Genomic DNA, 10,612 nt, shown 5'->3' on the forward strand with positions numbered 1-10,612 from the left:
TGAATTCCAACCTCAACATACAGTTTAAACTACAGTTTACAGTTTATTTGGTAAACTACACACACAAAAATCTGTCATAAATAAAACAAAAACATTATGAACATATTCCTTTGAGTAAAAGTCAGATCTAATTTACATTTTGATAAAAAATAAAACTTGGCATTCAACTTCCCATGAAAAAAACAAAAACAATAGATACATATTATGTTGTCATCTTCAGGAAACAAGTTATATAGGTGAACACAGAATGTACCTTGGTAACACTTTATTTGAACTGTACGTCATAACAGTGTCATATTATGGTCATAAACATGACATAACAAATGTCAAAAGATGTAAAGGCATCTTATGTCACTGAATGTCAAGTGACAAGTCAGTGTCATTTTTCATGTATTGTAAACAGTTAAAGGTGTAATGACATGTTGACATAGTTCATGTAACTTATTATGAAGCTGTCATGACATACAGTGTTACTCATTTATCGGTCATGACGTAAAATGCTGTTCAGATATCCATTGGAATGGCATAACCTCCAAGAAATAAGGTAGCTATATCGATCCAGTACGAGTAGGTAGATGATGTTCAAGAGAAACTCTCGCACCCCCCTGTAGCAATATACTGTATCGTACATCCATGACACCCCATACCGTAGCAAAATCAAGAGTGATGCCTCTGTAATATGGCTGGACAACTCAGTCTCCTGTCCAACAGCTCCCTGGTGTGACCACATTCACAACAACACCTTTGACCAGCCGAGGCCCCAAACTCCTTCAAAACCTAATAAAAGAGAGAAGTCATTAACAAAACAGATATTTCTCATCCTAGCAAAAAGGCCACCTTTACAGAAAGAAAGGTAATTTTCAGTAACCATTGCAGTGGTCACTCAAGAGTAATGCAGCTCATGGTCAGGATTTGGAACAGAGGACCACTCACAGTGCTCACCTCCCTTGCATCCCTGTCTTGCATCTCCATACTCTTCTTCTGTAATTTCACTGACCACGGCGAGAGGCTGGAAGAAGACTGCTCAAACTTGACTCTGCTGTTGGCGCTCTTGGCACTGCCAACTCTGTTGGCCCCATTGCGGGTGGCGAGAGCAGCCGGGGCAGACCGGGACCCTCTAATGGACAGAGGGACGATGGAAGAGGAGACTGAGGTGGAGGGGAGCGTTTGAGGCCTCGTAGCGCCCCTCTGGCTTAGCCTCTTGTTCATGACGAAGGCAAAGGTCCTCTGCTCCTCGTTCAGCTGACGCATGCAGGTAAGCTGCTGCTGCTCCAGCCTCTTCAGAGTCTGGACAGAGGGGAAATGAGGAGAGAAAGTGACAGCAAGGGAGGAAGTCACTAAATGGCCATGTTGGAAAGGACAAAAGTAGCGGTGTCATTTGATCTGTTGAGCAAGTGCATGAGATATTTGTTCTTTATCTTGTCAGTTCAGTTCAGATTCAAACCTATAATCTTCTGTTCTCTATCCATGGGATTAGTCCACTGCGCCACCAGGATGGAGCTAACATGCCATGTTTTTTACACATACAAAGCTGTTCATTTTTGTATATTCAAACAGACCACATATCAAAGGAAACAAGAACTCATTAAGATCGGGTGTGGCCAATTAGTGGGCGAGACCAACACACCTTAATGAACTTAACAAAATAGAGGATAGAAGGAGTTTTGTTGATGCTGAGAACGGAATGTTAAATAACATTCTTAGAATGTTCTCTGAACGTTAAAGTTCTCGTGTTTTTTTATGAAAAGTTTTCTTAACGTTCTCTGAACTATTTGAGAACATTCCCAATATCGAACCAGTTGGAGAACGTTTCTAGAATATGACCAAAATTTAAATGAAATGTAACCATGTTTGAACTTTTAGGAAACATTCTGGTAGCCCTTTACACTCGTAACCGTGTACGGGTTGAACATGGCCAATTTGGGCACTGATAAACTCCTGAATTGGAACGTAATTACTGTACAGTAACATGCTATACATGACATTAGAACTCTGGCTCTGTGCTTCACAGCGCTGTATGGGTTTTGACTGACAGCAGTTATGAACTTGAGCACCTCTCGCAACAAGAAGTTGCCCCCATCCCTCACGCTAATTGGGCCACTTTTGTGTTGTCTGAGTGAGGGAAATGCTTATTGAAGAAGACTATGTATTTTGAAAGATGAAACGCACTTCACATTTCCATATCATAAAACTCTTGCCATAAGCAGTGTCAACGTTTATGATCACTATGTTTGATGTACAAGATGATATGGCGTCATACCCTGGTTTGTTCTGAACAGTCGTGTTGGCAATAGAACAACCTATCAACTGATGCCCACCTGACCCATATTGCGATTCATAATGGACGTTTTTGTGTAAACAACAACAGTAATTGTGTGATTGCTGGGATGCAGGACTGTGTTCGAGACAAAATAATGAAAAGTGTGCTTGCTCTAGTTCCTCAACAGCACAGCTGGGAGAGCTAAATTAATGAATGAAACTAAGATTGAACTCTTTGGCCTGAATGCCAAGCGTCACGTCTGGAGGAAACCTGGCACCATCCCTACGGTGAAGCATTGTGGTGGCAGATTCATGCTTTGGGGATGTTTTTCAGCGGCAGGGACTGGGAGACTAGTCAGGATCGAGGGAAAGATGAACGGAGCAAAGTTGATTGAGATCCTTGATGAAAACCTGCTCCAGAGCGCTCAGGACCTCAGACTGGACAACGACCCTAAGCACACAGCCAAGACAACAAGGGAGTGGCTTCGGGACAAGTCTCTGAATGTTCTTGAGTGGCCCAGCCAGAGCCCAGACTTGAACCCGATCGAACATCTCTGGAGAGACCTGAAAATAGCTCTGCAGCAACGGTCCCCATCCAACCTGACAGAGCTTGAGAGGATCTGCAGAGAAGAATGGGAGAAAGTCCCCAAATACAGGTGTGCCAAGCTTGTAGCGTCATACCCAAGAAGACTCAAGGGAGTAATCGCTGTCAACAGTGCTTCAACAAAGTACTGAGTAAAGGGTCTGAATACTTATATAAATGTGATATTTCCGTAGAATATTTTTTGCAAAAATAAATGTAATATTTCCATTTGCTAATTAAAAAAAAAAAAGTTATTGCTTTATAAATCTACACATACCCCATAATGACAAAGCAAAAACATTTAAAAAAAATTATTTAGCAAATGTATTAAAATAAGGACTGTAATGTAACAAAATATGGAAAAAGTCAAGGGGTCTGAATACTTTCCGAATACACTGCATTTGGAGACTCTTATTTGAGTCATAAAAGTGCATTGAAATGACTTAGGAACTGTGCACACTTTGCAGAGGTATTAGTCCTCTCACTCAAACCCTTGCCTAGCCCACATTTTCCAGGAATATTCTTATCATGCTACTGAATGTATCCAGAGTATTTTCAGATTTCACTATCAACAAATGCAGCAAAAAGTAAAGTAAATGTAAACTGCATATAAAATCAACAGTGTAATGTTTGGATTTTGTTTTGTGTCAGGTGAACTGTTGTGTCCTCACCTTTGGTCTAATAATTTCCCCATTATCTCCAAACTGTTCCCTTTCAATTGCTAACATTGTTATCCAAAAGCTTTTTATATTTATTCTGTAAGAAACATTTAAATTTAGCCCTATCCATATTGGCTAATTCCCACGAGTGTAAAGGGTTAAGCTGAAAATGAATAAGTCACCATCTAGTCTCACTGCCTAGACAATTATTTACACAGTTAACAGAGCAGTAACTGGAATTATTAAAAGTCACGTGATGCTTCTAACTTTCAATGAAAAGTGAATATGCGCTTACAGGAACATGAATAGGCTATTTATTTAAAAAACCTTGTAAAATAGACAAGCCCAGTAAAATAGACAAGCCCAGTAAAACTTTATACATTTATAAAGTTAAACATAAGTCTAAATATGTGGGTTATATTCAAACAAGCGAATCGGACGGAAAATTTGAAAATACAAAATAACACAGTAAAAAGCAGAACGTTACCTTCATAAGTTGCTTCTGTTCCTTTATGAAATTATTGTTCACAGTTTGAGAAGCGGTCATTAAATCTGAGGCACAGAGCGAATACATTGGATCGCTTCTGTAAAGACATGCCAGCGAGAAGGATGGATTGGCATCCATTTCGTATCTAAGAACTATCACCGACAGGAATCAACTGTAGTTTTCAACTTCAAATAGCCTATTCTCCCAGTTGATATGAAGGCTACAAGTGCATGCGACTATAAGCATGCAGTCTGTTGGTTCCCGCATTCGATCGTAGGCTATTGCCCCATCAGCATATCATCAGCAACACTAAAGAAGTACTTCCGGGTCATGTAATTTCGGAACTGTTCAAAATAAAAGTCCTCCACGTAGTAGTAGAAAAGTGCCTTTAACCTGTATTTATTCAGGACATATAAAAAAATAATTAACAGTTATATATATATTTGTTCATATTTTCGTGACGTTTGCGTTAAATGTGGGGTTTAGGTCAAATAAATGCCCCCAATGCAAATAACATATGCATTATTGTCTTATAGAGAAATATGTGTATTTGTGCTGATGTTAAAGTGGGGTGGGGAGTACTCAGTACGGTCTGTAGAATGATGTCATTTCATGGGGCTCTGAATAATACGTGTTGCTGTGGTTTTACTCTGGGTGACTGGTCTCAGATGATCCCGCAGGTGAAGAAGCCGGATGTGGAGGTACTGGTCTGGCATGGTTACACGTGGTCTGCGGTTATGAGGCCGGTTGGAAGTACTGCCAAATTCTCTAAAACGATGTTGGAGGCAGCTTATGGTAGACAAATGAACATAAAATTCTCTGACAACAACTCTGGTGGACATTCCTGCAATCAGCATGACATCTGTGGCATTGTGTTGTGTGACAAAATTGCACATTTTAGAGTGGCCTTCTATTGTCTCCAGCACAAGGTGCACCTGTGTAATGATCATGCTGTTTAATCAGCTTCTTGATATGCCACACCTGTCAGGTGGATGGATTATCTTGGCAAAGGAGAAATGCTCACTAACAGGGATGTAAACAAATTTGTGCACAACATTTGAGAGGAATAAGCTTTGTGTGTGTATGGAAAACTGCTGGGATCTTTTATTTCAGCTCATCAAACATGGGACCAACACTTTAAATGTTGCGTTTATATTTTTCTTCAGTATACTGTACATCACTATTTTCTGAATGCAATAAGTGATTACTTAGATCAAGTGAAACAGTCTCCTCACTTTAATAAGGCCATTTCACAGTTTGAAGCATTGATTCCAGGGACATTTTCACAATCCATGGTTCATAAACAACTTAATTACAGTGGTGTAAAGGACATAGTTTAACGTTTTGTTCAGGAAATTCTATCCACAAATTTCTTAGCAAATTATCGGCAATACATTCAGAGTCTATGTTAAAATCTTTCCAGTAAGTGTGATGCCCAGGCAGTGTATGGCCAGACTACAAAACAACTGATAGTAGAACTGAGGGACATTTCTACAGACAGCATGGACGAATACCTTATTGGTTTGAATCAAAATCAACAGAACCGAGCATGTGATATATCTAAGAATTCAAAGGGCTCTCAACATTCAAGCTGTTATGTAACCTATGCCCCACAGCCTGCTTGTAAAAATGGACATGGCTAGGATCAAATTACCTAGAAGCTTTATTCTACCTTGCATATTTAGCAAACATACATACACTATTTCCAGTATAGTCACATTTCCAGACGAATACCCATTTGAGAAATTGCATTCAAGTCATGGCCAGCTTTGGCACGTATACTGCACTGAGACATCAACATTGTCAGTGGGCTGTAGTTTAGAATTACTCAACAAATTGCTGTACAAAGACACATTTTGTCTAGTTGCATATGACAGGATAAGTAGTGTAGAGGTCCTCCACTTCAAATCAAATCACATTTCATTGGTCACGTACACTTTGTTCTGAAAGAAGTCATTCACTTATGCACTGTCGAATTGAAGGACTGTGATTCTTCTCAACATAAATACATTTCTAAGCCAAATCAGAGGAAACTGTTTTCAGTAACCACTGAGGATCTTGATAAAATGAGCAATGGCAATTGGTTCAGTGATAAGATAATTGATTTCGTATCATACGATTAGCTTTTTACCACAGACTTTTATTATGAAGGGAAAATCCGAAAACCGGAAGTCTGAATGTGGATAGGATCCAGCTAGTGTTGCTGCGTGATGCTACTCCTATACACCTACATAGGATACCCATCCCCCGACCACTAGAAACTTTATTTTCTAAAATTAAAAATTAAATAAAGTTCTAGAAACGCACCTTTGCACCATAGCCTACTTTTTGGTTGTATATGTTTCAGTGTCGCACCAGGAAAATAAATAGGCCCATAAAAAGTATAACTATTTTCGCCCAATGGAAATTCAGTAGAAACTTGATTTCAAAGTGTTACAATTGCTCCATCTTGAGGGCATAGAATAAAATGTTATTCAAGATTATAAAAAAATATGTATTGGGTTTATAATTCAAGTTTTTCTACTAACAAACAGTTGGTGATTCATTTGATTACAATTACTGCCCAGGAGCAGTTGTTGTTGGGGGTTACTTGTGCCATGTTTGTCTTTCTAAATGTTTATGGAATTTCATTTTTTTTTTTTAAGTATAATTCTAAAGCAATGACTTTTATAAAAAGTAAAATATGAAAAAGCTTTAACTTAACAAAATCCATAACTTCAGTCAATTATAACACATTTCCGATTTTCCACAAAAACGTTGAGAAGGACGTGTGTGGATTTTACATCCCTGCAGACGTTGTAATTGTCAAAGTATCTAGAACGATGGACAGTGTCCACAGTGGCAAGGTTGGTCTTTGCTCTGTAGGTTTTTGCCTACTCTGTGAAAAACACATGCGGCGAATACTACTGGTGTAGACCTTACCGTGAAATACTTACTTACAAGCCCTTAATCAACAGTGCAGTTCAAGAAATATTTACTAAATAAAATAAAGTAAAAAGAAAAAGTAACACAGTAGAATTACAATAACGAGGCTATATACAGGGGGCCTAGTACCGAGTAAATGTGCGGGGGTACAGGTTAGTCAAGGTAATTTGTATATGTAGGTAAGGGTAAAGTGACTATGCATAGAGGATAAACAGTGAGTAGCAGCAGTGTAAAAACAAAGCCGGGGTGGGGGGGTCAATGTAAATAGTCCAGGTGGCCATTTGATTAATTGTTCAGCAGTCTTATAGCTTGGGGGTAGAAGCTGTTGAGGAGCCTTTTGGACCTAGACTTGGCGCTCCAGTACCGCTTGACGTGCGGTAGCAGATAGAACAGTCTATGACTTGGGTGACTGAAGTCTTTGACAATTCTTTGGGCCTTCCTCTGACACCGCCTGGTATATAGGTCCTGGGTGGCAGGAAGCTTGGCCCCAGTGATGTATTGGGCCGTACGCACTACACTCTGTGGCGCCTTACGGTCAGATACGGAGCAGTTGCCATATCAGGCGGTGATGCTCTCGATGGTGCAGCTGTAGAACTGGTAACTGCTGAAATAATGGAAACACCAATGTAAAATATCTTAATAGGGAATTGAAACCCAACGAGCCACCTTGGCAAAGATTTTACAGAGAGAGAGAGAGAGGAAATTGGGTCCCCTCCTGTCTCAGCCTCCAGTATTCATGCTGCAATAGTTTGTGTCGGGGGGCTAGGGTCAGTCTCTTATATCTGGAGTATTTGAGAGTCCATGAAGTTGTTAGTCCAGTAGTCCGATAGTTGTGAGATTATAGATGTGATGCTGCGCTCGTAGAAGAGTTCTCTCTCGTCTCGTCGTCTTTCATGCTCATCTTCGTCGTTCTCCCTCCTTCTCTCTCTCGTCTCTCTCTCTCTCTCTCTCTCTCTCTCATCTCTCTCTCTCTCTCTCTCTCTCTCTCTCTCTCTCTCTCTCTCTCTCTCTCTTCTCTCTCTCTCTCTTCTCTCTCTCTCTCTCGTCGTCTCTGCTCTCTCTCTCTTCGTTCTCTCTCTCTCTCTCTCTCTTCTCTCTCTCTCTCTCTCTCGGAGGAGGACCTGAGCCCAGACCATGCCTCATGACTACCTGGCCTGATGACTCCTTGCTGTCCCCAGTCACCTGGTCGTGCTGCTGCTCCAGTTTCAACTGTTCTGCCTGGGGCTATGGAACCCTGACCTGTTCACGGGACGTGCTACCATGTCCCAGACCTGCTGTTTTCAACTCTCTAGAGACAGCAGGACTGGTAGAGATACTCTGAATGATCGGCTATGAAAAGCCAATCTGACATTTACTCCTGAGGTGCTGACCTGTTCGCACCCTCTACAACCACTGTGATTATTATTATTTGACCCTGCTAGTCAAATAATAATAATCACAGTGGTAGAGGGTGCAATAGGTCAGCACCTCAGGAGTAAATAGTTCTGTTATTTAATCTGGCCATCCCTCATAGCCTGGTCCTCTCTAGGTTTCTTCCTAGGTTCCAGCCTTTCTAGGGAGTTTCCTAGCCACCGTGCTTCTACACCAGCATTGCTTGCTGTTTGGGGTTTAGGTTGGGTTTCTATACAGCACTTTGTGACATCAGCTGATGTAAGAAAGGCTTTCTAAATATGATTGATTGATGATTGATTGGGTAGCAGGAACGTGGAATTAGACATATTTTTGATTCCTGTCCAGTAACTATTTATATTATAGTCCACCATCTGTGACATCAGAAGGCAGACTTGATAAATGAATGGACAGAGGCAGGCAGTTTGCTAACACACCACCATAAATGGCATTGCAGCTTTCCTGAGATAGAGAGAGAGAAGAAACTGGCTAACCCCTGAAGATGGACCGAAGAGACGCCTATGCTCGTTAGTTCCTTGTTGTTATGTATCATCACTCAGGTGAAGCCTGACAACTCAAGAATTTCCTCACGAATTCAAGTTATCAATCATCTTACATTTTTTTTATCTTGTTCTTGGAAGAAAATGGACAGTTGATGGAAGTTCAGCCTGATCGCCAGCTTACGGCTGGCGAAAATAGTATAAGTGTCACGCCCTGTGATTTGGGTGGGCATTCTATGTTTCTATATTCTATGTTTTGTTTTCTATGATTTTGTGTTTCTATGTTTGCGGTTGGTTCTCAATCAGGGACAGCTGTCTATCGTTGTCTCTGATTGGGAACCATACTTAGGTAGCCCTTTTCCCCTCCTTTCGTTGTGGGTAGTTGACTTTGTTTATGGCACATAGCCTTTAGCTTCACGGTTTGTTTTGTAGTGTTTATTGTTTTTGTCGGCATTTCCAATAATAAAGTAATATGTAAGCTCACCACGCTGCACCTTGGTCCTCTTCCTTCAACAGCCGTGACAATAAGGTGGTTCACAAACTGATACTAAACGTTCTAAAACTAGAGCACTGTGTTAGAGTTGAAAGCACAGGGCTGGATGTTCGCGGTCACAGGGATGCTGGGGGTTGAGGTGCTCTATGGTGAGACGTTGGGGAGTTGTGTATTGCAAAACATATCTTTGACTGCTGGAGGCAAGAGATTGAAGACCTCTAGGCTATATTGCACAGAATTAGCAGAACTCCTTTGGGGTTATATATTTTGTCTACACAGCAACAGTCTAAAGGAAATTACAACAGCACAAAGGTGGAAGTGATGCTGTAAATTTTTCATGTGGGTAATATGAATATTAGTGCAATACATCCTGTGTGATGATCATGGTGTAATTTACTGACGGGGCTCGGTGGAACCTTCCGCAAATCTTTTTGTTTCCCATGAGAATTAGCACATCTAGTTCAGAATCCTGGATTAAATTATTTGCAATCGAAATACACCACCCCAAAAGTTTGATTTTTTTTTACTGTATTAGTAGGGTTGCAAGCATTCCCGAAACTTTCCAGAAATTCTCAGTTTTTTCAGAAATCCTGGGTTAAAAATTCCGGTAGGAGGATTCCTTTGTGGCTAATTCCCTGCTGACTCCAGAAAGCCTTGAACCGGAATTTTGGGAAAGTTACATTCCGGTAGGAGGATTCCCTGTAACATTGTCCCTGTAAGTGTTACGCCTGCACCCGCTCTCTCTGGCTCTCGAGGGCGCCAGGCTGCTCTTCATTACGCACACCTGTCACCATCATTAGCGCTCACTGGATTCACCTGGACTCCTTCACTTTGTTGATTGCCTTCCCTATTTCTGTCTGCTCCTCAGTCTGTTCCCTGTGTCAGCATTAATGTTGTTATGTGTTCATGTCCAGATGCTGTCCTGTCCTGTTCCTTGTCCGTTGCTAATTAAATGTTCACTCCCTGTACTTGCTTCTCATCTACCAGCGTTGATCCTTACAGAATGCTGACACCACTAAAAGAAGCATCAGGGAGTTTTTGTTTTTGTTTTGGTTGTTGACGTCGGGTCTGAGTGCTATTGCCGAGGGAACCGGGGGAGCCTCAGCTAGCTCGTCAGGCTTCCACTCCTTAGCTGGCTCGAGTGGCGCCCATCCCACGTCATACTTCAGCCGGCCCATCAGACTCGCACGCCTCAACCAGTTCGTCGAGAACCCACGCCTCAGCGGGATCGTCGGGCTTTCATGCCTCAGCAGGATCGTCAGGCTCCCATGCCTCAGCAGGATCGTCAGGCTCCCATGCCTCAGCAGGATCGTCAGG

General features: G+C 41.4%; 1 protein-coding gene across 2 annotated transcripts; it reads right to left on the reverse strand.

Moving 5' to 3' along the window:
* Positions 1-30: 30 nt before the first annotated feature.
* Positions 31-4,289, reverse strand: LOC139028412 (uncharacterized). 2 transcript variants are annotated; one of them, XM_070445776.1, is made up of 3 exons: positions 3,989-4,289; positions 943-1,287; positions 31-777 (listed from the first exon to the last, which is right to left on the reverse strand). In XM_070445776.1, the coding sequence occupies exons 1-3, from the start codon at positions 4,124-4,126 to the stop codon at positions 658-660; spliced, it is 603 nt and encodes a 200-aa protein (XP_070301877.1). In that variant the 5' UTR covers positions 4,127-4,289; the 3' UTR covers positions 31-657. The 2 variants fall into 2 exon arrangements, with proteins under 2 accessions (XP_070301877.1, XP_070301876.1); XM_070445775.1 differs by having other exon boundaries at positions 934-1,287.
* Between the last annotated feature and the right edge of the window lie 6,323 nt (positions 4,290-10,612).

The sequence above is a fragment of the Salvelinus sp. IW2-2015 genome, linkage group LG11 (assembly GCF_002910315.2).
Source record: "Salvelinus sp. IW2-2015 linkage group LG11, ASM291031v2, whole genome shotgun sequence".
NCBI lineage: Eukaryota > Metazoa > Chordata > Actinopteri > Salmoniformes > Salmonidae > Salvelinus > Salvelinus sp. IW2-2015.

Bases quoted from the DNA above. Each gene is read 5' to 3' on its own strand.
- LOC139028412 (XM_070445775.1), bottom strand. From the start codon at position 4,126: ATGGATGCCAATCCATCCTTCTCGCTGGCATGTCTTTACAGAAGCGAT. The intron at 1,288-3,988 runs GTAACGTTCTGC...CCCTCTGTCCAG, and splicing joins AACAGAAGCAACTTATGAAG to ACTCTGAAGAGGCTGGAGCA. The intron at 778-933 runs GTGAGTGGTCCT...CTCTTTTATTAG, and splicing joins ATGCAAGGGAGGTGAGCACT to GTTTTGAAGGAGTTTGGGGC.